The sequence below is a fragment of the Chrysemys picta genome, chromosome 6, assembly GCF_011386835.1.
Source record: "Chrysemys picta bellii isolate R12L10 chromosome 6, ASM1138683v2, whole genome shotgun sequence".
NCBI lineage: Eukaryota > Metazoa > Chordata > Testudines > Emydidae > Chrysemys > Chrysemys picta.
In genome coordinates, this window is record NC_088796.1 from 20,625,384 (window position 1) to 20,652,674 (window position 27,291).

The 27,291-nt window shown below is 43.0% G+C and overlaps 1 protein-coding gene across 3 annotated transcripts; it reads right to left on the bottom strand.

Annotated features, from left to right (window-relative positions):
- Positions 1-255: 255 nt before the first annotated feature.
- On the bottom strand, positions 256-27,291 carry FECH (ferrochelatase). Of its 3 annotated transcripts, none has more exons than XM_005296829.4 (11): positions 26,991-27,291; positions 21,004-21,121; positions 19,138-19,257; positions 18,554-18,702; positions 9,386-9,520; positions 8,384-8,490; positions 6,100-6,198; positions 3,724-3,831; positions 2,429-2,593; positions 1,914-1,973; positions 256-1,420 (listed from the first exon to the last, which is right to left on the bottom strand). In XM_005296829.4, exons 1-11 carry the CDS (start codon positions 27,052-27,054, stop codon positions 1,286-1,288), a joined length of 1,260 nt encoding a protein of 419 aa, XP_005296886.2. In that variant the 5' UTR covers positions 27,055-27,291; the 3' UTR covers positions 256-1,285. The 3 variants fall into 3 exon arrangements, with proteins under 3 accessions (XP_005296886.2, XP_065454860.1, XP_065454859.1); XM_065598788.1 differs by having other exon boundaries at positions 1,142-1,420; positions 27,110-27,243; XM_065598787.1 differs by lacking the exon at positions 26,991-27,291 and adding an exon at positions 26,244-26,949 and having other exon boundaries at positions 1,142-1,420.

Genomic DNA, 27,291 nt, shown 5'->3' on the forward strand with positions numbered 1-27,291 from the left:
GCCCACTGCTTTATTTTATAAAACCTCCATAATTTAAATAGTTAGGACTAGACTGCATTCCTGGTGTATCCAAATGCCCCACTGAAATCAATGGAGATTTAGATGGGTCAGGATCAGGCCCTAAAAATAGCCCAGGGAATGTAATAGGGCAGAACTCGGTTTCTGGGTTAGGGAATTTATACCCACCGCAGCTGTTAGGATAAGAGGCATCCTGCACCCCTCATCTGGCACACCCACCACAATGTAAATTACTCCTAATATATCACTGGGGTTTTAATTGACAACATGAATTAAACTGGATCGATTATGCCCATGTAGCTCCATAGATATCCCACAAAAACCACAATGTCCTGACGCAGTGGAAAGCACAGAGCAGATCTATAAATCCTCAGAAGAGCCAGTTCAACTTTCTGAATTTGCTTAATCAAACAGAGAAAGCCCTTTGGAGAAGAGAAAAGCATTGGTTTGAAGGATAAGCCAACCCCCCTTACAACCAGCTACAGTGTTTGCTGTTGACAGTAACGAGGTTTGAAATATAGCTAGAACTCCATTTAAGTGGAGTGTGCTCCAAAAATATAACTCAGTCCTGGGTCATTTCTTTCACTTCATGCTCTCCACAGACAGAGATTTTCCTTCAGACAATGAGAAAGTTTCAAGAAAATGTAAACAAATCTCCTACAATGCCACTGTTCCAATGGGGCAAAGCTTGTCTGGGCTTTTGCAGAATCTCTTTTCTCCCAGGAAAACCAAAATAATCTTCTATGTTTTAAAAAATATACATATTTTTTTAAAAAATCAGAATTCAAAACACATCTGAAAATATATCTGTAAGAGAAGATGACTGGTAACTGTGTTAGCAATACTGCACCAGTAGCAAAAAATAATAATAATAGTACACTCTACCTGGAAGGCTGAAATGAATATATTCATGACATTAGTGCATATAAAGAACTCCCTGCAAAGAGCTTTAGATGCCAGTTTGTATCAAAGTTTTTTCAGTGCTTACTTTTGGGCCTGATGCTATGAAGTGCTCATTAGACCCAGGGGAATTGAGACCTCTCAGCACCTCACTGCATCAAGCCCTTCCTTCCTTCCTTCCCTTCTACCCACATCTCTCCAATAAAAAAAGAAAAACTTCAAATTCACGTCTCTGTTACAAAACTGCAACCCCACTGAAGCCACTGAGGTTAGAAGAGTGTACCAGAATGCTAGAGTTTGGCTATCTGTGTGCAATTTCTGATGTCTGCATTGTTGCACCATTAAGTGTGTTCTTCTATGCTGCACGTCACAGCTGTTGATTAGTGAAGAAGGATTTTGCCTCCCTGCAGACAGGATTTACACAAAGCGGACAGCGGAGGGTTAACTGCTTGGAGCAGATTTCATTCGACTGGATATGTGAATAGACCAAGTCTGCCAGTGCCTGAAAGACAGAGTATTAAAAAGCAGACGTGAGTGAACCACTTGCAAAAAACATGCACATCACCAAACTAACGAGTTAGCCAGACCAACAATCGGTCAGACCAAGGGATGTGTCGTGACACCAATTTTTTAATATAACTTCCCCTTGATTTCAATGGGGACCTTGATTTTAAAAATTCATTGGCATAATATTGACCCTAAAAAGGAACATTTCTGCTTTTCTGGCAATCTCAATAAATAGGTGACTGAAAATGATGAGAGAAAAATTGCTTTTCTTTGTCAAAACAACATTCAAAATAAGTATCAATTAAAAAATAACAGTGACAAAGGAAAATAGCTTGTGGTCTATGAACTACAGAGTATGGGGAATTCTATTTTAATAGTCAAACTCAGAATGTTTTAATAATAGGAGAGGAAACCAACAATCTGCTAGAGCTTTCCAGAGGACTGCTAAGCTGTATTTTCTACTAAAACTATGGTAACAATACGGATACCTTGGAGAACAATGGATTTCCATTAAGAGACTCTGCTCTTCTGATGTTTTCAACTCCACACTGAATCAAAAACAAGAGAGGAGAGAAAAATAAAGAGCTGTTGTGGAAAAAAACCCAATACCCCAGTAGCTTTTTTGAAGAACATTTTCTACATCATTTAGAGGTTGCCCTAAAATGACTGAATTAACTGTAATAATATTTTTTCAGCACGGCTAAAATGATGAGCAGACAAAATTTTACTTTGATACCAGGTTCCCCAAACCCCTTATTTATTGATCATACAAATCAGTTAAAATAAAATGGGTCAAAATCAGCTCTCAGCTACACTGATAAAAATTCAAAGTAACATCTCTGAAGCCAATTCAGATTAACTCCAGATTTACACCAGTGTAACAGCAGAACGTGACCCAAATCCCATACCAACATTTAACCATAAGATCGGCGCTAAAAACAGGGGGAAAGAAATTTGGGCGCAGAATTGCCCAAGCAATGATGAGACCTGAAGTGATGTTTACCTCATTTGCTAAAACTTGTGCATATTCAATATCCAGCTCATAGAGAGTTTCAATGTGGTCACTGGTAAATGCTATTGGAACCAACAAAATGTTCTTCTTTCCCCTTTTACAGAGTCCTTCAATAGTTTCATCTGTCTGAGGACCCAGCCAGGGCATTGGGCCAACCTACGAGAAAGTGGGAGGAAAAAAAAAAAAAAAATCTTTCTTCAAGCTTTGATAAAATTAATTCTACAAGAATTATATTCTGTCATCATTTAATTAACCTACACATATTCTTATTTATTCAATGAAGAATCAAATTTGTGTTTATCTTATGTTTAGCAGTATCTTTGTCCACCTCTCCATCTATTACTTTTTGATGAAGAGACACTGCCTCTCTGTTTAGACCCCCAGACAATCCATCATGACAACAAGCAGACTCCTATGACACTGCATTTACTTATATTAAACAACACATATTTTGAGTGGATGATTGGCTTTTAGAGGGGCACTTAAAAAAATTACTACAAATAAAATAAGCGTCCTTTGTTTTTCATTCCAACGCTCCCCCGCCACGGCTATTGAGCAGGATTTACCTGCCTTTAAAGAATTTTTCCATTTTTAAGACTAAATAAGCCGATGGTGTTCTTTAACATCCAAAAAGTACAGATGCAGAGCTAACACGATACTTTACTTGCTGCTTCCTAGCTTTAGAACAAACAACTCTGCCCCCGTAACTGTAACACATTTGAGAAATGTAAATTACTGACATGTAATTCTGATGAGGCTAACATTTCTTAAAGTTCCTTCATTTCAGTTGGAGTTTACAAATGTCATGTGCAAAGAGAGATATAAATCAACCCATTCTGCATTACCTGCTTTAAAAAAAATGAAGTCTATTTGGATTGGGCTCATGTCCTTAACAATGGACGTAATCATATAAGCGATCTTTTGGAAGGTCTCTAAGCAATATTTCAGCAGACTTTATCATAGTTCATTTGCTTCCCATTTCCAGCTGCTAGTCAGAGAAAAATCCCCACCATTGGGTGAGCATATGAGGAGTACTGGAGAATCTCTGGGCTATCAGAAGTTTACTTGGGAATGATGCATCAAGAACTTCTGTGAAATGGCAAAAATTTTACGTGTGGCCGTTAAATATATATAGAAGATAACACCCAGGCACAAAGAGCACCATTCCATTGGAACTCAGATACGTCCAGAAAGTAGGAGAGAGAGGAAGAGAGAAGAGATCATACTAAACTTTGATGACTAAGGGGCTGCAGGTGGCTTTTAACAACTTCCTTCTGACCACATACCTTGGACTGCCACACGAGCCTATAGGGGTTGGAAAAGTTGAGCTTCTCCATGACTCTTTGGACAGTAGCTCCCACCTCTTGAGGGTATGGATCGCCACGGTTCACTACCTGCAACACAGAAACACTGGCCTTTCAGTCTTCGTGAATGTTATGTTTTCTCATGTGCAAAGAACATCTAAAAATGTTCAGTCTCAATCACTCATTTTAAACGAAAGGAAGCAAGCAAGCAAAGTCTCCATGCGTGAGCACAGTGCATGTATCCCCTGCAACAGGCTGCAGCAGCTGTGCCTCGCACAATGGCAGATGTTTGTGCAGGCAACAGAAATCGTTAACCGATACATATACCACAATGAACATAACTATTATTATTTTACTGGATAATTCAGAATTTAAGAGTTATAAACTCTCAGTCTGAAGTGTAACAGACCTATCTTAGCTATTGCAAAGAATAGTTGCTCCTGATTTCATGTGTATGTTTTCAGTCACTAGCTGGAGTCACAAATGGTTTCTTTTCAATTACTTTAGCATCAAACTGACATTTCACAGGCTTCCTTTATTGCATGCATGTAATTGCCTTCCAACAGAGGATCTCAAAGCATTTTAAAAATATTTAATCCTCATAATACCTCTGTGGGTTTGATATTTTACAGATACTTTAATATTTTATGGATGAGAAAACGGAGGCACAGAGAGCGTAAGTGACTTGGCCAAGTCACAGAGTGAGCCAGTAGCAGAACTAGAAATAAAGCTGAGGAGTACTGAGTCCTATCCCCGGCCTCAGACTGGAGAAAGCTCATGTTTACTATTTATATTCTCTTCAATTCAAGTGAAGCAGTAGTACAGACATGTTGGGGAAAAGCGCCTCATTGTGCCCAGTGCCCTAGCAGTATTACTCTGCACTACAGGACAGGCCACTCACAGTGCATTCAGTGTCAATTTCTCCCCTTGCCAGCAAAGTCTGGGACAGCAGTGGAGGCAGCAACACATTGGGGAATGGAACAGGGGAAGAAGAGGAATGTTCCATGCCATTCAACATGACTCCTGTTGGCTGATTCAAGGAGCAGTGCTGATGGGCATTCAAGTGAAACAGTAAAACAAAGGATGGGTAACCGGGAAGTCAATGCAGGAAAAGGGGAGCAACTAAAGCAGAAAACAAGATGTGTGTCCTTACAGCTCTGAAAAGAGCCAGCAGGAACTCTGCAGACCCATAAGGGAAAAACAAAAGAAAGAAAAATGCACGTTAAAATTTGGAAGTCAAGAGTCATAGTTCTGCCCCTGGTTCAGCTGCTCACCTGATGTGTGGCCTTGGGTAGATAACTCAACTTCTCCATGGCTCTCTTTCCCTTCCCACCTTTTGTCTGTCTTATCTATTTAGACTCTCAGCTCTTCAGAGGAGGAACTGTCCCTCACCATGTGCTTGTACAGTGCTTGGCACAATGGGGCCCAGATCTCTGCTGGGGGCTCTAAGTGCTACCTTCGTAAAAATAAATAAATAATACTGCTGATGTCCACTGTTCCCTCTGCCATTAACCACTAGATGGCAGCATATTCCAAGAATATGAGTCTCCCAGGGCTAGGCAATAGCAAAAGGAAAGGACCAAAGATTACTTTTAATACAGTACTTCTGAAACAGCAGTACCCTGCATCTCAGCCTTGACTGGCACTGGAATGACTTCCAGAACAGAGAACACTGTTTTGAATTACGCCAGTAGACTGTGACCTATTCCACAAGTTTTTTACTTGTAAAAATAATAAAAAGACCCCAGTGGACATTATTAGAAGGTGAACCATGACACACACAATTTGACTGAACTGGGACACTCTGAACCATTAGTATTGAAAACATTTTAAATGTGTGTTTATGGAACAAGACAGCTTTACAGAAGAATTCATTATGAAATTGTCCTTTGCCACATCACCAGATTGTTCCTCTTCACACAAATGAAGACAGATTCTGCAGCCTCAACTTATGTGGTACAATGCCACTGTTTTTTTTTCCCCCCCAAAATGATTAGAAGCCACTGTATTGAAGTTGCTAGTTACTGCCAGCCCACTGTGTTAAAATCTCCCACTCTAGATGGTCTATTCTAAACGTGCAAAGATTCTACTCTCATTGCTTCAGGGAGAGTAATTTCTTTTTGAAAGGTGAGAAAACAATTAGTTCCCCACCCCACCCCCGCCGCCCCCATTATCCTCATGTAGAAGCGATGGGCAAGAAGTAGGTTTTGTTCCTTGTCTGGTCTAATCCTGATGGCCTACAAGCTGCAGGCTACTCAAAACTTTGCTTTGCCTGAGATGCAACCCATCAGACCAATAACGTGACTCTCCCATGCAACGGAGTTTTAACAACTTCAGAGGTGACTTCATGTTACTTACAGACATTGGGAGCGAGTGAGCCGAGAAAAGAATGACAACATCTTTCCTTTTCTCAGGTGGAAACAGATCCAGTTCTTTTTGTATGTGGTCTGCAAAGCACTGTAAGAGAGAGGCAAAAGAGTAAAGATCGGTAACAGGAGATGCACCCATCTGCTCAAAATAATGCGCACAAATTGGCTGGGCACTGCTCTGCTTTGTGTTAGCTCACCATAAGAGCTTCTGACGAGACAGCAAAGGTTCTTTTTTTAGTAGCATGCCAGTGGGAGTTTGATCAATAATGTGTACAATAAAATGTTCAGTAAATAATGAATTACAGTGCCTAAATCAAAACCCATTGAAGTCCATTGATAGGCTCCCAATGAACTTTGGATCAGCTACTTGGACTTCAGGTACAGGACACAAGTTAAGATATTACAGCAAATTGAATCAGTGTCTGTCCGCACACCCGCAGCCAACCTGCTCTCACTGACAGAAGCCCGCTGTGTAAAATGCATGTCCTAAAGAATAACAAACTTGGGCTTTGATGGACCTACAGGGAGAGCAGGTTCCCTCTTTCAGAATGCTCTGCCCCCAACCCAACATTTAAATCTGTGGGCTGATAGAATGAGTTCCTTATCTGAGGTCAACTGATAGGACAGAACATGGGGAGACAGATGGTTTCAGTTAACCAAGACCTTAAAACCAAAGCCTTGTTTCCCCACATGGAAGACTAGGGAATGATTCTGACCTTAGAGTCACAGCAGTGACTGAGATCAGAACCTAGCCCAAGATATACATGTCCAGGTGGCAAGGAAACATACAGAAAGGAAAAGAAGCTGACTTAACAACTTGCACAAGTTTGCGGTGACTGTCTGCAGCTCCCTACCAGACACATTGCAACACCACCACCACAGATAGGATAAAAACATTACAAAAAATTAAACTTTAATTTCTGTTGCAATGATACAATCAGAGGCTGAGCCAGCCCTTCACTTACAGGCTCCCTTGGGCATGGAGAAATGCATGTTGATTAGCTTACAAAACGCAGCTGTATTTGTGTGCAATCCATCTAATGGAGAGCAGCATTTGGTAGATTATCTGATCATGCAGCGGATTCCTGAACTCTGCTGAGACATCTCAGTGAAAGAAGTGAACGGCATGCGCAAGTGCCAAGAACTACTGTTCTCTCTTGGTCTCCCCTCAGTCACTTGCACTCTAGTCAGTCAGAGACCAGCGTGAAAATGCAAAAGTCAAAGGCAGAAGAAGAAGAAAAGCTCCCAACTCTGCTTTTCACGCTCCCCTGGCATCTCTCTCTCTGTCTCTTCCCAGCAAAAGCAGCCACTAACATCTTCCCTGGAAAAGAAGGAGCAGAATGTGGCTGCTGTTAAGTGTTTCTGCTGCAGCTACTGCTGTGGCCAGCATTACCCACCTCTCTGATGCCAGACAAGGGCTTTAGAATAATACAAAACCACATTAGTGCTATTATTAAAAGCCCAGCACATGCACTCCACCTCTTTAAACTAAAAAAAAAGGGCTCCTCCCTCAGTCAAGCACATTACCGCTTCCCCCCCCCTCCTCACTTCTTTTCGAAGGGAGTCCTAATTCTGTTCCCACTGAAGTCAATGAGAAGTCTACCGTGAACTTCAATGGGAGGATAATCGAGCCCCTTAGGCTGTGGATCTCAGGGTGACATTACTAGCACGGATTACATGGAGATCTATGGAAGCAATGCAAGCTTCCACACATTAATCCTGAACTAACACTGCCCCCAGTAATTTCAGACCTAGCACATAGGATATAAATTTTATATTATAAAATACAACATAACATTGAAATATTCCTTTTGTTCTGAGGTTTTTAACATTTTGAAACAATCTAAATCAGGGAACAAGCTTGTGTCCCTTTAAGACTAGTAGTCTCATGGGGTACGTCCACACAGCAAAAAAAAATAACCCCATGGCAGCGAGTCTCAGAGCCTGGGTCAGCTAACTTGGGCTCCCGGGGCTTGTTCTGCAAAGCTAAAAATAGCAGTGTAGATGTTCAGGCCTGGGCTGGAGCCCGGACTCTGAGACTCCCTTGCCAGGTTTCAGAGCCTGGGCTCCAGCCCCAGCCTGAGTGTCTCCACAGCTATTTTTAGCCCCACTGCAGGAGCTCAAGTCAGCTGACCTGGTCTCTGAGACTTACTGCTGTGGGTTTTCTCTTGCTGTGGAGACGTACCCTCAATAACTCCAAGTCGAATCTGCTCAATTGACAAGCAAAAAGAGTTTTCCTGACAGCCACAATGGTTTGCATACAAACTCCATACCTGAATGAGAAGGGGATGTGTGGGCCACCTGTCAATAATGCTCCATTTCATCTTTGGCTTCTCCCCCTTTTTATTATAGTAGCGATAAATGGCATTTAGGCTGCTTCCTGAAATGCACAAAATTAGGAGATTAGCAGGAGCTTTAGCTATACATTCATCAGAAGTATGGATGCTGCCAGACAAAAAGAGTTTTGCAACCAGCCATTTCAATATTTTAAGGACTAGGTATCAAATACATTACACTGCAAATCAGAACTGAGAGCATAAGAGTAGAAAAAAATCTTTACCTCATGATGTCTATATAACTAATAGATCTTTTCTACCTGCCAACTAAATCCTCAACTAAAGCAAAGTTATTTTCAGGAGCTATTAAGGGAGCATTATACTAAGCATCACCGTGTGATGCAGAAAACCCAAAAGCATGTTATATTGTATGGGGAGGATGGGTCCCTGCTTTAAACTGAAATGTACACTAAGCATTATCACCTGTCCTAGGGCCAGGGGAGAGGGTGGAAATATATACCTCTAGAACATGCACATACTCCGGTTATGTAGGTTTCTGATTTTGTTGGCACTGATAGTGGCTCTAATGGTTAGAGCAGGTGACTGTGAGTCAGGACTCCTGGGTTCCAATTCTGGCTATGCAACTCACTTATGTAACTTCAGGAAAGTGCCCTTTTATGGAGCTGTGCTTCAGTTTACCTATATGTAAAATTGGTACAACCCCTCATAGGGATGTTGTGAGGCATGGAGGTCTAACAAGACCTATAAATTTAAAATTCCTTATTGTTAGAGAACAGGCTTCTACTTATAATCAGGAAACTTAAAGCAGGCCAACCAGGAAGTTAGTTTCGAGGAAGGCAGGCTGGGTTTTCATTCACATCCCAAAAGTTCCCACATGCTTTCATAAGCCTCTTGTGCTTGGACTCTCAGCTCTTCGGATACATTTGTCTATATGCTGTTTATCTTCCTCTTTTACTGCACTTTCACAGACACACTCACCCGTGGTAGAACAGCTGTACTGCGGATACTGTGTGAATGCAATAGCCCTTTCAACGCCATCTTTCTCCATCTCTTCAATTGCTTCTTCTGTCAAAGGATGGACATACCGAAATCCAATATAGTATTTGTGAGGTGCTGCCAGCAGAAAGGGAAAAAGAAATAGCAGCTGATCACTTTATCTGCAAACGCTTGGATTTTAAAATCCCCTTCTGACCAGCTGCAGCCCAGCCTCCTCCCTGACTTAACAACAGCCAAAATGACAATCACGATGTTTACAAGATGCTGAAAATCTCTTCCCGGTTTGTGATAAGTTAGGCTGTGGAGAAATAATAATTGTATATGTGCTAGAGACTTACCATGAGCTGTGAATCAGAGTTTTGGAAATGTATATATTTTAGTTGCTGAAGATCCTAGCACTGACAGTAGCAGCATTAATCTGTAAAATTCTCCCTCACCTCCAAACATGGAGATCATTTTGATGTATTCTACAGGCCAGCACGAGACAGAGTACAATGGCATGTTACATGTTTGACAATAGTGCAGTATCAAGAAGGCATGTTCAACTAAGTTAAAAGGAAATGATCAACCTGGCTCATGCCAGATGGGAACCATGTCACTTTAAAATACAAAAATCGTAACACAGCTCACTTCCTAAGAGCAGTTAGCTCAATGGGAATAGAATTCTTGTATTCCAAATGATTGGGTTAAGGAATGTGAGCATGTCTGGCTAAACATACCGAACAGCTAAATGCAGATCACACAAGCACATCAACAGAGGAATCAATTTCATAAGAACGGGATATTGGGTCAGACCAATGGTCCATCTAGTCCAGTATCCTGTCTTCCAGCAGTGGGCAGTGCCAAGTACTTCAGAGGGAATGAATAGAACAGGGCAATTTATCAAGTGATCCATCCCCGGTCATCCAGTCCCAGGTTCTAGCAATCCTTTCCAGTGCTCTGGTGTAGGATTCACTATCAACAGACCTCCTGGTATTGAAGTATATTGTAAAAATGCACATTTCTAATTAAAAATAAAAAAGCTGGCAATTCTTTACATGTCTTACAAGTTGTGATTTTCTTAAGGTTCCCTGCTTGCTGTGGGAAGAACAAAATGCTTAAAGAATCAGGGCATGTGTTATTTACTTAGATTGAAAACTCTTTGGGGCTGGGACCATCCTTTTACTCTGTATATGTACAGTGCCTACCACACTAGGATCTTGAGACTCCTAGGGGCTACCACAATACAAATAGTAAATAAGAACATACACACATGTGCACATCCTCTCCTCCACTGCCTACAATCAAAAGATAAAACATAGTACAGTCAAAATAATATAAGCAGTTCCCATGATCCCACTGTGCTTTTCCCTCCATTAAAGCAATACTGTCTTCCCCATGGTTAGTCAAGTCCTTGCTTTTGACCCTGCCAGCAGGTAGGGGATCTTGGGGGACAACTACTGCACTGGTGGGGTGTAAAATAAACTTTATTAAGAAAATGCAAAAACAGGGAAAATTCAATAGTGAGGGGTATGGGGTTTGTTAAGGTAGACAATTGGGGAGGGGTTTCTTTTAGTAAATAGGATAGGGGGTTTCAATAGTGGGGTACAATACAGTGGGGTACAATACAGTTGGTAACCAATTAACACTGAAGTATAAATGTAACAGGTAGCTAACAGTTTCTATGTAAAGGGTGTGTCACAGCAGCATATAACCAACTAACAGTTATGGGTAAAATGTGTTAAATAACCAACAACTTTAGGTAAAAATGTGTCACAGTGGTGTAAATGTAAAATGTGAGGGGTGTTAGAGAGAAAAAGGGTAACCAATGGGGTTTTATGCTAGACTTCAGTAATACAATTGAGGTCTGGCAGCAGTAGGAGCAGGGTGAGCACGTGGGGGAAGGGATTAAGAGAGAGAGAGAGAGAGCAGACAGGCTGCAAGTTTAAACAGCAGAGAGACAACCATACAGAACACAGGAAAATCTTATCTATGATTTAACTTAACCAAGACTACACAAATTAGCAAGTAACAAAACACAATGCAACAATTCTTTAAGCCTAATTTACAGAGTACACTGCAAGCAATTTTCTAAACCTAACTTAACCACAACTATGCAAAATGAAATTACAATTTATCTAGACTAAAGGCTAAATCTAACCTAATGGGTGCACCTTATACTAGGGGTAGTTCCAGAGGGCAGAGTGTGCCCAGGATACAGCTTCAAGGGGGGAGGAGGGGTGTTTAACTAGTGGTGGCTGCAAGCAGGCTCATTTCTAGCAGCAAAGGCGCTGCGGAGCTAGAAGCAGATTACAGATACAGACCAAGGAGTTAGCTTGGGTCTGCCTGAGAAAGCCAGCAGGTAAAACAAGGGGGGGGGTGTGTGCAAGAGGTTTTTCCTTACCAATCCCCAAAGCAGCAGCAGGAACAGCAGTTTCAGCATCAGAGGACGCAGAGAGGACTTGATTCGCTTACAATAATCAGGAGATCTCCAGCAACAAATTTGTTGTTCGTGGGAGGGGAGTTTAAAAACGGGGGTACGCTCAAAAACAAACGAGAGCGGGGAGAGGGCCCCCCAAAGACCCCTAGCTGATCAGACCAGGTGGCAAAGCAAGGACCTTCTCCGGGGGTCTGATCAGAAAATGTCTGGTTTTAAGGGCAAATTCAGGCAGTTTCCCGCCAGTAACTTTGATTGGTTCCCCTTAATCCAGGGTAGGGTGACCAGATGTCCTGATTTTATAGGGACAGTCCTGATATTTGGGGCTTTTTCTTATATAGGCTCCTATTACCCCCCATCTCCGTAATTTTTCACATTTGCTATCTGGTCACCCTAATCCAGGGGAGGAGAGAAGGCAGGGAAACTGCAGGTAGGCACAGGACATGTCTGGGCAAGTTCTGAGTCACAGGTATGACTCATATGCTCAGCTATGTGGTCACTTTAGGTCTCGCATACCTGGGCAGAGCACCCTACACCGAGCCGGGTCCGAACAAAGAAGCTAGACAAAGGAGCGAAAAAGCCCCCTCCCCCCACCCCGAGCAGAGCAATGGCTCCAGTCACTCTGCACAGGCCATTTTCATGAGCAGGGCCAGGCTGTGACTTTGGTCAGTTCCATGCGGGCACTCAGCACAAACAGAAAGGAAGGGGGGAAAAGGAATCCAGCAGGGGGACAGCTGTCACAGACAGCGTTATGCATTTAAAGAGAGTTAGTGAGGTCTGCTACTGCTGCTCCTAGCTGAGATCTGAGGAGCACTGGGGTCAACCAAGGCTGCTTATCAAAATCTGGATAAATTTTAAGACCAGGGATCTATCCCAATACAGCTGCTTCCTCCAAAAAACTATTAATTATCATTTCAGAACTAGATCGCTGGTGACCCAGAACCCCTAAGGCAGAGACTACATGTGCTTTTCTATAATCCACATTTCTCCTCCTAGAACAAACTATATGCTGATACCTTAAAGATGAAAGCTGGAAAATAGAAAAATGCAAAATGTTGTCCTTTGAACTATCAGATCATAACTCTGTGCTACCCATCTGGAAATCAAACCCAGAATGACTGTACTCAAAATAACAATGCAATGGATGCTGCCAAACCCACCTCTAAGGGAAGGACTCAAACAACCTCTGTTAAAAGCAACAGAGGGTCCTGTGGCACCTTTGAGACTAACAGAAGTACTGGGAGCATAAGCTTTCGTGGGTAAGAACCTCACTTCTTCAGATGCAAGCTTGATTTTTTTACAGATTCAGACTAACACGGCTACCCCTCTGATACTTAACCTCTGTTAAGACAGACTTAGCTATGCCTTCAAACAGCAAAAGTTTTAATGGAACAGAAACAAAAAGATTTGGGAAAAATTATTGCTGAACTGGGAAAAACAGCACAGACAAACAGGAGATAAAGGAATATAAATTTCTTATTAGATATACAGACCAGTAATCATCTGTACTAACAATTCATATATGTTAAACAAAGATATTTCAGCTTTGATAAGAAAGCCAGCATTATTCTGACCAAAGAAGGTCCTGGTCTTGCAAACATGTGTATAAGTATCTTTACACACATTAGTCGTCTCATTATATTCACTGGGATTATCTGTATATGTAAAATTACTCCTGTGCTTATGTGTTTGATGGTCACGTGTTAAGGAAGCAACAGGCATCCAGAATGGTAAAGCCCTAAATTTTCCAAGTGTCTGGTGGTTTGGGGTTGCCCTGATTTTTCTGGGTCCCAAACCTGAAATGCCTTAAAAGGGCATGATTTTAAGGAAGTGCAGAGCATCCAACCTCTGAAAATCAGGCCCCTGTTAGGTAGCATCCAAAGGATTTTAAGGTGTTTCAATTTTGGCACACAAAATTGCTACTTACATTTGAAAGTTTAGGTTGTTAAAACACCCCAAAATACGTGTACTGCTTTAAAAAACGGCTTTCTTTTACCATAACTTACATTCACATCATCAGGATGACTCGGATTAGGGTAAAGTTTTGTCTACACTTAAAAATTTTGCCACTTTAACTATGCTGGAGTATTTAAAGTGTCATCACTCCCTACCCCTCCTCCCCACGCCAGCGGAGATACAGTTGTACCAGTATAAAAGTGCTTATTTTGGCATATCTTATCCTTGTTTGGCAACGTAAAATAAGACATACTAGTATAAAGTGCACTATACTAGTATAGCTGTATCTACACTTGGGCTTTTACCAGTATAACTATATCAGTAAATATCACACCTCTCAGCAACATAGTTATGCTAGTAAAACTTTTTAAGTGCAGACCAAACATAATGAAATTTCAGAACTCTGAAAAGCACTCCAGAAACGTTACAGCTCTTGCTGAAGGTGCACTTTTGACTTTTCAAGCTATTTTAAGGCAATGCAGTGATGCATTTGGCCTCACTAAATCCTCCAAGGTCACCTTTAACAACAAATTGTTAGCCCGCCCTACTTCTAAAATTGCAGTTACTGTCTAGGCAGTAAAGTACATCTCTAAATAATGGATACCAAGTCAGATGTAAAGGCTGCACAAACAGATAAAGACAGGGTGGCTTTCTTTTGGTGACCACATTGTAAAGTAAGAGGGAGTGATACACTCTGAGAAGAATAGATAAAGCTTCCTAAAGCCATCAGCTTCAGGATCTATTGCAAACCTGACCTATTTAGAAACTACTTTTATACAAAAAATAAACTACTGCATTTACTGCTACAGCAGGATGTAATTTCTGAGCCCAAGCTCTGGATGAAGTTTATTCTTTGGCTACACTTGCAAGGATTTTCGTTTCAATGGAGTTAAACTACAGTGTCTGAAAGAAAGGGTTGAATACAATTCACACAAAACAAACTCATGAGTCAGGGGTGCGTGTAAGAAAGTAAAGACCATTTTGGCTTCAGCATGATTACCTTTTAAGATTGCAACTTTTTGCTTCCTAGTTCCAAATTCTTTACAACTTTCATAGCTAAGCCTCACCTACCCAAGTTTTAAATGGGTCCTAAAATACAAAGAATTATGAATAACTTGGAGTCAAAAGCATATGGAATCTTTCCAGACACCGATGTGGGTTCCATGACATGCCAACTGATTCAGCAGCTGATTCCAATGCCAAGGAAATGGGGAGAAAACAAGTGTTTGTGGACTCCAAGCACAGTTAAGTTACGGGACTGAACACAAGCTCTCCTCGTGGGCCAAAAACAAAGACTTACTTTGTCTTGCTTTTGCAGTTTTCCCGGTAACTTTGTAATATCAGGTTAACAGGACTGGGAAAGGACTTCTGGCATTAATCCACAGCAAAGGTACTCTGTGGAAGCCAGAGCAAGCTTCCCCACTCTTCCCCACCAAGTTATTCTTTAGCCTGTCTGCCGACTGTCCCAAGGGAGCAAAACATGCTGCAGAGACTGGCTTACTTAGAACTAAGGTGAGCCCTGTGGCTCATTTCAACTAGAGCAGCCATCAGATGATCATTGCTTTTTGGCAACTACCAAATGGGTATGACTAGAGATGACAAGGAACTAAAAAGGAACCAATCCAAAGACAACTGTGGCCAAGCATACTGTACTTAATCCCCAGTGACAATGGGCACAGGGGCAGAACTACTGTGCCTTTTCAGGGCATTCCCTCAAGAGGTGAGACACACAGGAAAAGCCTGGCACTGCTGAACCTATTCTATGGAAACAGAGAGAAACTGGTTTCCCCATGCTGCCAGACAAGCATATTCCAATCATAGCATAAAAGTTCAAGTAGAAAAGATTCTTGGCTTACAGCACCTTATGTGCCATAGTTCTATTATCCTCACAAATATCCAGGAGAGGTACAAATGTTTCAAATTCCCAACAGCTGCTCACTGTGACCAGCATGAGATGAACATATAGAAGTCTAGGCTTAATCTACACACAAACTTGCACCAGTTTAACTCAAATCCAATTTTAAACCGATTCAGTTAAACTGGTTGTGATGGAGTAGACTCCCCACACGAGCCCTGCAAGAGCTGAATTATGCCAGCTGGGCCCAATCAGCTAAATAGGCTGCAAGCAGGGGAGATTTAAGCTGGAGGTGGCTAATTAAGGACACACTCACCTGTGCAGGAACAGGCAAGGCCTATATAAAGCCAGATGGTTTGCTACAGAGGCTATGAAAGGCTTCAGTCACTCCCTGCATGGAGGGAGTTAGAGGTTGGCAAATGGGGGGGGGAGCCTGATATGTAGGAAGAAGCTCAGAGAAACAGCAGCAAGAGGTAGGACTGCATAAGGACTGTGGCTGCTTGTTATAGGGCCCCTGGCTAGAACCCAGTGTGGTGGGTGGGCCTGAGTTCCCTTACTAGCCACTGGGGTGTGGCCAAAGGCATTGGAGACACCAGGTCTGGAAAGACTGTGAAATACCTGGAAGAGAAGGACTTTAGTTACCTGGCTGGAGAGCCAAGGCATGAAGAGAGTGCTGATGATCCAGGAATGAGCAGAGCAGTAGAGCAAGACAAAATGGGGCAAGACACCACCAGAGGAAGAGCACAGACTGACAATGCTAATTCCTAAGATAGCCAGCAGGAGGTGCCACTTGCAGTGAGTTGATTCTGTGACTCAACTGGTGGAGAATGTGAGCAATGATGGTTTCCCCTGATACAAGGGGAGTGGGAGACACTGAGAAGCTGTTTAGACAGCTGCCTATGATACAAGGGGAGCAGGAAAGGCTAGATGAGAGACACCTGAGGCAAAATAACAATGGAACCACCATGTATGGAGGCTGTCTTTGCAGAAGGCAGGTGTACCTTCCCAGGCTGGACCACAGAGCTGCTGCTCCCAGCGAAGGGGGCTGAAAAGCAACAAAGGGGGATACAGGCCCTGATGAGGCAGATTCTAGAGAACCAGCAGCAAGAGCGAGAGGCACTATATGAGGTAATTAGCTGAAGAACAGTACTACTTGCTCAAGATTCTCCAAGAGATGAGCAAGGGCCAAAAAGGCTAGGGCAAGAAGAGAGGCCCCAGGGTAGGGAGGCCAGAAGCCCAAGCAGGGCAGTGTTATGCCTGTGGCAGAGGGGACAGTTTAGGCACTGATGGGGCTGTGAACTGGAAGACTGCCCGGGTCACTGTGGGAGTGACAGAGGGTTTGAAAGACTGTACCTCCCAGAAGGGGAGGAAAACGCGGAGTGACCCAGCTGGAGGGCCAAGTCATGAGGAGGAGGATGCTGTTACAGGAGCAAGAGAGGGTCTGCAGACCAGAGAGAGACAGAGTGATGGCGTGCAACCGCGGGTGAGGATGTTGATCTCATGAGCCAAACCCCAGAGCAGCCAGGAGGATGAGCCCAACTAGTGGCGAGTGGAGCACCCTGGGACACTGGTGCAGACTCCTGCATGAACACTCTTAAAATGGTTTAAACATGACTTGTATCAATTTAGCTTAAGTCAGTGAGGATTTAAGAGTGCTCAACAGTGAAGGTTTGGACAGGTTGAAAAACCACTATTGGTAAAACCTACGTTAGTTTGTGTGGGAGTCAATCGCAACAAGAGTCACCCCTCCTTGATACGGATTTCTCCTGATAAAGCTGAGTGGCTAAGCTGACAGAGGCCCTAGGATTTGGGGGGAGACAGACATTTACATGGAATAACAATTTTCTCCCATTTTCAAACCTTACCCTAGCTGAAGGAGAACATACAGTCTTTGTATCTTGTGGATGCTGTCCAAACCAAACCGTTAAGCCTTATCTATCGCTCTAGCTTCAAGGGAGGGTCCCTCATGTCCTGGGGTGGTGCTGACAGCAGTAATCTTGCTTATACTGCAGAATTAAACTGTGAAACAGCATGTTTCTGTGCCACCCCCTTCCTCTAATGACTGTAATAAGATCAAGCCAAGTTTATGTTAAGCCTTTTAGCTACGACTGACAATTAGATTCAGGAACAGTTTAAAGGATCCAGAGTGTAGATAATCATAGATGTGAGACTGTAGTAGGAAGTTATATCTACTCAAAGAAACCACTAGATGGAGTCATGATCTGTCTCTCTCTCTCTCTCACACACACCCCCCCCCCCCCCCCCCCCAAATGCTCCATCCACTGCATATGTCTAACTTAGTAAGCGTTTTGTGTCAGGAGTCGTATCTTTGTGTATTAAACAGGACGGAGCAAGCACACACACACTGTCAGGGATTAGGGCCTGCAGCAGAATCTGTCTCCTGGCAACTCAACAAGCACAAGAGGCCTGCAGCTGGCTACCTGATTGCACCACCTGATTGGTCAGGAAGGGCAAATGCCTGACTTTTAAACCCAGCAGCAACTCTCTGGCTGCTCAATGCATTCATGCCCATAGGTGTGACCCTCCTGATGTCTGCCGCTCCTCACTTTGCTCTTGCCCTGCTCCTAAACCCATTCCTGCCTTGTCTCCCTGCCTTGTTCCTGCTCAGTCCTTGCTACCTCACCTAGCTCCTAGTTCCAGCTTCCTCACCCTGACCCTAGCTCCCGATCCCAGCTCTGACCCCTGGCTTGGCTCTTAGTTCCTGGTTCCTGCTCAGACTCCTGGTGTGGCTACTGGTTTCAACCTCTGGCTCTGACCCTTGGATTAGCTCCGCCCACTAAGCCTGACTCCTACTCTTCCCAATAGACATGACCACCCATGGCCCAGTCTTCTCCCCCCCACACACACCCACTACAACAAACAGAACAATCTCCTAAACAACTGTACGGAAGGGTATAAGTACCAGTTTGAGGAGACATTTCATCCAGCAGTTTCACCATGCCTTCTCCCTGTGTTACAGTCCACTTTTTAATTGGCGACCCTCCTCCGATCTTGCTATATTGTTCTTGGATTTTCGGTGTGCGACGTTTGGCAATAAATGGTGCCAGCTTACTGAAACGTTCAAAAGCAGGGTGAGTTAGTAACATATCCCCCATCACCTCCCCTCCAGCATCTTAAAAACAACAAAAATCATCCAACCCACCACCAGCCTCCAAAACACAGCAAGCTAATAATGTTCAGTCTCATTCTATGCATGGCTTGTTTTGTATCGTTTTATAATACCATTTAATCTAATTCACGTGAATAAATTTGCCAGTTGGCAGTAAACAAAGAGTTGTGATCACCGGTTAAAGGTCTCATCCTGTAGCCCCCAGTTTCTGGAGGACTGCAATATAATTTCTCATTACCAAGTTCACATGAGACAGTCAGTACAAAGTTCTTGGCCTAAAGCACTGCAGCCAGCTAGAAGGACTTTCTGATGTCCAAGTATATAGCCTACAACACCACTCACATACTAACACGCCATGTGAACCAAGTGTTTCTTACTTTTGTACTGGAAGCGTCATCAGGTCCTTATCTAGGAAAAGCCTAAGTAGGAAATCGTGGACATCTCCCAGTGTTTCTGGGCCACCCATGTTTAACATCAAGATTCCTGTTTTAGTTTTCCTATTAAAAGAAAAAAAATATATAGTTTGAAATCTTTTTCTATTTCGCCCTGTAATCAGCTGCCACCTTTTACAGCTACAGGCTAATCAGCCTGACCCCCTGCTCTCGTTCTAGTGTGCAAAATGAGGATCATGTTAAACTAATCAAGAGGTAAATGCTGATATCCTTAGTCACATTTAGCAGTCCCTTACTCCATCCCCGTGAGATCAATGGGGCGATTCAAGGTATACGTTTCTACTCAACAAGAGTAAGGTTATAAGAATCTGGCCCTGAGACACTTGACAAAATACTATGTGCCGAATTAGCAAGTGCAATCTATTTATGCTCAGTAAGCATCAGAGCCAGCAAACTCACACCTACATGTGGCCTTTTTAAATCAAGTATTTTGCATCCCATAGCTGAAGTAACTCTCCAGTATACATTCTTTAATAATAAACACCACAAGTAAATGAATACAGCGGTTTCCATACCTCAGCTAAATGCCAGCTGCACATTTTAGGTTCACCAGAAAACATATTACACTACAGAGAACAATCCTGTCCAAGCAGGGGGTGAGCTAGTTAAGATGTCCTAGCCCTGTATGTCTTCTCCATCTCTTAACTACTTTCTGAAATGAAGAGCCAGTCCATACACCAAGGCATTAATCCCCGTTTATGAACATCCTGGGTTCTTGACTCAGCTCTGGCCCTGTCCTGCACCTTAAAGGGCACAGACAGACCAAAAACTGGGAGCAAATGGCCAGCAGAGAATTCCCCTATCAGACGGAAACTCCCTGCTGGAGCAAGTGTTCTGGCTCCATACTCTGGTTCTGCTGCACCCTACCCTCCCACTTGGAACAGTGGAGTGCCAGAGCTTCACCCTGCTAGTCCTACCTACCACTGGAATATGGTTCATCAAGGATCCTGCATCAGACGAAGGACAGAATCAAGCCTGTTATGGTAACTAACAAGCATTTGGACTTTGTACAGGGTCTGAGATCCATAAGATTTGGATCTTTTATACAGTCTGAGATGAGGAGCCTCTCTTCCCCCTTCTGTCGTTTCCATATCTGCAAACACCGCACAGGTGCATTTGTTTGCAAAGTCCTTTGAGATCCTTGAATGAAAGGCACTAATTATTATTAACAAGAGTGTACTAAATGGTGTCTCAAATTATGCAATAACTGCATTATTAAGCTGCTATCTCACTCTACTATACATTATCTTCTTAAAATACAAATAGCTATGCTTCAGGATGGCTTGTTAAGATTTTCAAAACAGTCTCAGGGATTTAGACACTAACTTTCAAATGAAAGATACTGGCCTAATTCCCATAGCCTACTCCAAAAAAATCTTAACCACTGTTTATTTCCCTGCTCCTTTCTCCCCTTCACCCTACTAAACACTGCACAAGATGTAACAGGGCATAAGGGTAAATATTTTTATCATCTATATTCCAATAGTGCCTGGAAGCTCTGGTCATGAAGACGCCCTTGTGCTAGATGCTTACAAAACACAGAACAAAAAGATGATCCCAGCCCCAAAGAACTGAATATCTAAATAGCCGACAATGGACAACAGAACAGATGGATACAGACATATAAATGAGGGAAGCACAAGGAAACAGTGAGACGATTGTAAGGCTTTAAAACCAGAGCACTGTAAAGTAAAGCAATACCATTTTGGAGAGAGACAGAGAGCAACTACCTGTAGGACACACACACACACTTCATGTCAGCACAGATGAGGCCTGTGAATAACTCCTTACCTCTTTTCAGGCTGAATTTGAGGCTCTGTGCTTTTTGTTTGTGTGGCGGCGGCTGCTGTTGACTGACCTCTCCATTGTATTTGGACTCTCACTTGACTGCAGCTGCTGCTTTTTGTGCCTGGAGAGAAGGTTAAATGTATTGTTAGTTTATTACTGGGCAGAGGATTCTGTTTATGAGACATATGCTGCCTTCCCCCAATATCTCTTTAAATGTGCTTGGTGGTCTCCTGATATTTGGCGTTTCTTTTCAAGCCCCATCTCCTGGAGCCAAGCAATTTAAGGAAAAATCATGGATTTCATACAATTTTTAAAAGGGTAAGTGTCTAGCCCCCATGGTTGCAGAGAAAAGCTGAAAAACATGACCTGAGTGTGCCTTAAAGGCTCAAAAACCAGGAAAGCAAAGAACCAAAACTTATTTTTTGAAACATCTTATCATTTTAAAGTCAATCTCATGATTTTTAGGGCCTGACTCATGAATTTTGAACACTTGGGGCTGGCAATGCTGTAAGAGACACCACTTCAGCATGAAAGGAAGTGAAGTACCTTCAGCTCAGAGTGGAGGTACAATGAAATGGTTGTGCAGTGAAAACTGCAATATTGTAACTATTCTATGGACAAATGACTTTTTTTTTTTAAATGAAGATATCCTATCTGCTAGAACTGGAAGGGACCTTGGAAGGTCATCAAGTCCAGCCCCCTGCCTTCACTAGCAGGACCAAGTACTGATTTTTACCCCAGATCCCTAAATGGCCCCCTCAAGGATTGAACTTGTAACCCTGGGTTTAGCAGGCCAATGCTCAAACCACTGAGCTATCCCTCCCCCCTTCAGTCACCAAGACTGTCAAGCTGCTGCCAGAATCTTTCACAAGCACTAAATTTACAAAACATTAAAATACACCCATCCATATATAAATATTATACGGATTAAAAAACATTTAAAAATCAGCCCCTGAATTTCAGGGCTTTTAAACATTTGCTGCAATGTAGCTTAATGTATTTGAGCCCTGGACTGTTCCTAGCTTGACCCTGTGCTCCAGTAGACTGATCCAGCAATTCCATCGGATCAGTTCAGGGCCAGTTCAACCAGGGTTCTTTAACTTCACTCTAGGCAGCCATCTCTCTCATTGCTTTCACTCAATTCTTCCCATCACTCCATGGCTCTAGCCTCAGCCAGACTTTGCCCAAAGCCCAAAGGCAGAGATGGATAAGAAGACTACACTTGTTAATGGGGGTTATTAGTGGTTTAAGCACTTAGACACATCTAAATATTAATAGTGGGTTAAAAGGTTGTGATCTAAGGGACTGAGGTGATTTAAGCACTTTCGGTGCCTGAAGGATTGTTTTTTCTCCTTCTCTGAAAATCTTAATTTACTAGATTTATAAAGTTTGTATAGTACAGTCGACATTATACTATACAATGCAAAAGTGAAGCTTTCAGCTGCATTGTAAATATGTATATCTCATTGTTTCACTGGTTAAATGTGTGGTTTTTATATTTATTTCTCTGTTTCATAAGGGATTTCCCATAGAATATACAGGATGTGCAACACTACTATTGGAACTCTATTTCACATATCTTTTGTGATTTAAACTGTTCAAGCTTAATGTTATGTTAACACAGGTTTTCTTATTTAATTTTCAAAATACCATAAACATTTTATCCCTCAGAGCTAGGGCACAATAAAATTTCAAGAGGCCACTTCTGCCCTTAAATATGCACACACAATTACTTTCACAGCGTACACAAATGCAGAAATGCCTCCTTAACATGTTGCCATATTAAATTATCACAACTGTATCACACATTCCATGTTTACCATTGCTCACACTGCAAGGGAGACTAGAAAAGGGTCCCCCACTTACAAGACTATATAAAAAGATTTCACTTTCTAAGCCACAGTCTACAGTACGTTTGCTTTACACAGAAGCACCATTAAAATACCTGGAAAACTGACTTGGAACTGTAAAAAACTAATCACAACTTTTCAGCATCTAAAGTTTTTCTAAAGCACAATCTTGTTAATTTTTCAATGAGTAATAATTGACAAAATGTTTTTAAGAGAAGGGAAAAAATTATATTACAGGGTTATTGAACCAGATTCCAGATAGGGGGGAAAAAACCCACATTTTGAAATGCTAAGGCTTCACATTCCTCTTCAATTAGATAAAAACTTTGTAAATCGAACAGAATACAACAATAGTTGTGTATGTCAATCACCTCTCACATGACCAAATAATCCAGCTAGACATTTTTATCTCTAAAGAATTCTGTTTGCTGTATTTCTTATTCCCAGTATTCTAAGTAGCTCTTAGATCTACATATACATACTACCACTTCCTCATTCACGTGCACCCAATAAAATAAAACCATACATCTGCACGCTCAAGTTACCTTAAATCATATTCCTCATCAATTATATTGCATTCTTCCTTTTAAAAAACTGTTAGACTGTCTGAGCATACATCGTTACACTGACTCAGTAACATTTAAGGAAAAAAATCTATAGATGTACTTTTAAAACAAAAATAAAAAGTGCTCTGCTAATTATATTTAAACCATTGTTAGCATTTACTTAAAATGTTAGTCACTGTTCTGTATGCTATTTTTCACAGAGCCCTGGTGATAAATAAGGGGCAAAAAGACAGAGACCATACAATCTTAATAAAACATTTCTGACAATATGCAAATAACCATGTTAAGGTTAAAGACAGACCATAAAAGCCAAGGACTCTTGAGGAAAAGGCATTTCAGCAGTCCCATGTTTTGCCTAGGGCCCTAGGCATTTGCAGCGGGTTGGATCACTAGATCAGTTACTCACTTTTACCAGAGGTGGTGTTCAGCAAACAAGCTGAGTTTACAATAGTTTTTTTTCTCAGCAAAGAACCACCTTGCTTTTTTGGTTGTATGTCTCAGTTACTTTAATTCAGGGATTTTTATTTAAACTTTTTTCTTTAATAGTACCACTTGAATCAATTTCCTACCATAATCTCCATTCACTTACACGGACACTGGAAAAAAGATACACACAAAGTATGTGTAGTAAGGGACGTGTTCTGTTTCACAATCAACAGGCCTAGTGCTCATTAATTACTAACATTTTCTATATTAAACCCTTTTCAATCAAAGCTGAGAGGGGGAAGGGGATTCAAATTCCAGCTTTGTAACAAAAAAGAGAGGCAGATTTAGGGTTAAATACTAAAAAGCGATGACCCAACTGAACTTTAGTCAAACCCAAGCTATTGGGCTCATTATAGGAGTAACTGGATGAAAGTCTACAGCTTGCATTATACAGGAGGTCCAACTAAATTATCTAATGGATCCTTCTGGGATTTAATATCTATGAAATTTTACATGCCCAGCTCAACCCTTTTGTATTCATCTCCACAACTGACCTGCTGCATTCTATGTCTCATCTTATTTGTATGAGTTAAATTCTAAAATGTTTGGGGGACCAACTCCATAGAAGTGACTTTCACATATCTCAGCCTACATGGCATGTTTCCTGACAACCCGAGAGACCACTTCTTTCCTTTCCCATAACCAAAGACTACCAGGAAAGCTGAGGAATGTCATTCGTCCCCAAATTTATATGGCAGGTGGTTGTTAATAGAATGTTTTCAAGGGCAGTCCCTTCCCCACTGGCCTGACAGAGCCAAGTTTGTTGATCATAAGGGCATGGCACAAGTCTCATCTCTTTTCACAGGCTGTAGTCTGTTGGGGGGAGCATGTTTCCTTTTAAATTGATTTTAATATACTAAATATAACAAATGACCTTTTAAATTAAATTCTGTAGATGTCCAAAGTGGCTACATTTTATAAGTGAAAATAACTAAATAAATAATAATAATTGCTATTGTATGGCAACAAATCCTGGTGGTTCTATCGCTGAAGGCAGCCGCTTAAGGATTATACTGCATAGTTTTAGAAGACAGCAATGTCAATCTCCTGACCCAGGAATTTTCTGGGGATATGGCGAGTGGCTGGGAAAGTTAAGTAGGGAGGGTCTGTTTTGGGGGGAGTTAGAAAGGGCTCATCATTCACATTGGGTCTATGTGAATTTTTGTATCCTTTCCAAAATAATACACTGTCCATGCACTTTGAGAACTGATCTATTTTATAAAATAATTTTTGTAGTTCTTCAACTGTTTGAGTTTCTGGCTTTTTAAAACCAAAAATCTATTTTTGATGCAAAAATCAGAGGCACCCATACCCAAGTTTTAAGGCAGCTAAGCATAAACTCTCCCAACCACCACAGCTTGCAATAGGAACAGAAAGGATTGTCCGTGCTCCAAAGGGCTCTACTTTGTGTCAGAAAGAATAAAGACAAGATATTAGAGAGTCAAGGTAGGTAAAGTAATATATTTTATTGAACCAACTTCTGCCAGTGAGAGAGACAAGCTTTCAAGCCACACAGAGCTCTTCAGGTCACCAACAGAAGTTGGTCTAATAAAAGATATTACTTCTCTGATATCCTGGGCCCAACATGGCTACACCACCACTGCATAAAGGCAAAATACTCATCTAAGTGCTCCCTGATAAATAACCTGTGTCTGCAAGGCCCAGTTATAATAGACGTGATTCCCAGTCTCCCATGGTCACCTGAAGTGGGTTTGCTTTTACACTGGTGTCGACAAAGCTGTAATTGGGTCTGCGTGCAGAAGTTCAGATTTCCCTGCAAACAGTCAGTACAGATGTTGGGCCAGACTCAACGTAATGGTACAAGCCCACTGATTGAGGTTGATGGCTGTAACTGATGGCAGAATTTGACTCCCTCCCTGGCTTCCAGAGACACCTACTGCACCAAGACAGAGCACACAACACTGGTTACCCGCCTGCAACAGCTTGTAGAGCGCACTGCTGACCCTGGGCACCAGAGACAGGTTCTGGTGCAAGGGCAGCATGCTGGCTCAGATGGAGTAAGCGCCCACAACGTGCTTGGCACTATGTAAAGAGACAGACTATGCCTACAATCTACACAGGCAAACAACACGAAAAATGGGAGAGACAAAGCAGAGCAGAAGCTTGAAAACTTTGCACTGAACTGGGGCCCTGGCTCTGGGTGCCTCAGCACTGGCCAGGCCACTTACTGCACGCGTGAAACCCTCAGTGGGGGCACTTGCCCTGGTGCTGCCTTCACAGAAACCGGCCCTGCCCCACCCGGGCGCACTGTCCCTGGGCTCCAGCTGCCCGCAGCACCCAGCGTCATCTACAGGGACTCCCGCTGCCAGCCACTAACTACCTCGCTGCAGCAGGACGCACCAGTCACCCCAGGGCTCCTGCTGCGGCTGCTAATCACGCAGCGTTATGCAAACGCTTTTCATTGAAAGGGCGCGTTGCGTAACACAGTCCCGGCTGCAGAGCCCCCCTGCGGAGGGGGGGGTGTCTTCTCGTGCCCTCTGCTTGCACTCAGCCCAAGGAAAAGTGTTACATGTGCCCTGGACAGGGGCCGCTACCGCCACCACCGCCCGGGCTACCGGGCTCAAGTGGGCAGCATGTGGGAGAAGTTAAATCTTTTCTTGTCCTCCCTGCGCTCAGACCATCCGCCGCCCGGGGCTCAAGGGGGAAGAGTTTGCTCCAGAAATGCTCCTCCATCCCTGCCTCCCCGGGGGGGTTTCCCACCCATGCGCCGCACTGCCCGGCCGCGCTCCGTGCGAAAGCCCTTTGTTTATGTAACGCAGCCAGGCGTTAATCTGCCTCCCAGCTGCACAAACCCCTCTCGGAATTGCTGCTCCCTTAGCAATGCAGCGGCGGGGGTCACTTCCCCGCCCCCCAGGAACGGAGGGTTTAGGGGGCCAGGGACGGGCAAGAAAACATCCCGGCTCTCCCAAGTCCGACCCCTCCCGGGCAGCCAGCAAGTGCAGCGAGCGGCAGGAGAGCCCCCGGCCCGCCCGCTGGCGGAGCCCTGGGGGCAGGCTGCAATTTCCACAGCACGCTTCCTTCAGCCCAGGGCATCCCGGCCACCCTTAAAATGCGGTTGGAAACTTACATGGACACAACACTCGGTTTGCAGCTCTGAAGGCAGCAGCCATGTTTGTGTGAACTAAATACATTCCCTTAGTCTGCAGACGCCCGGGGAAAAGGGTTCCCTTCCCCTGCTGAACGTGCCTTAGCACTAGTTGGAGTGGGCTCGCCTCTCTCTGCCTCCTCTTTCCTCCCTGTCAAGATCCTCCTGTGTCATCCCGCCCGCCGTTTTCTTGCGTTAGGAAGACATGCGTTTGCCTGGCCTGGAAGGGGTGGGGACAGGGAGAGAGGCAGGTCCCAGCGCTAGAGATCCTCCCCCTTCCTTT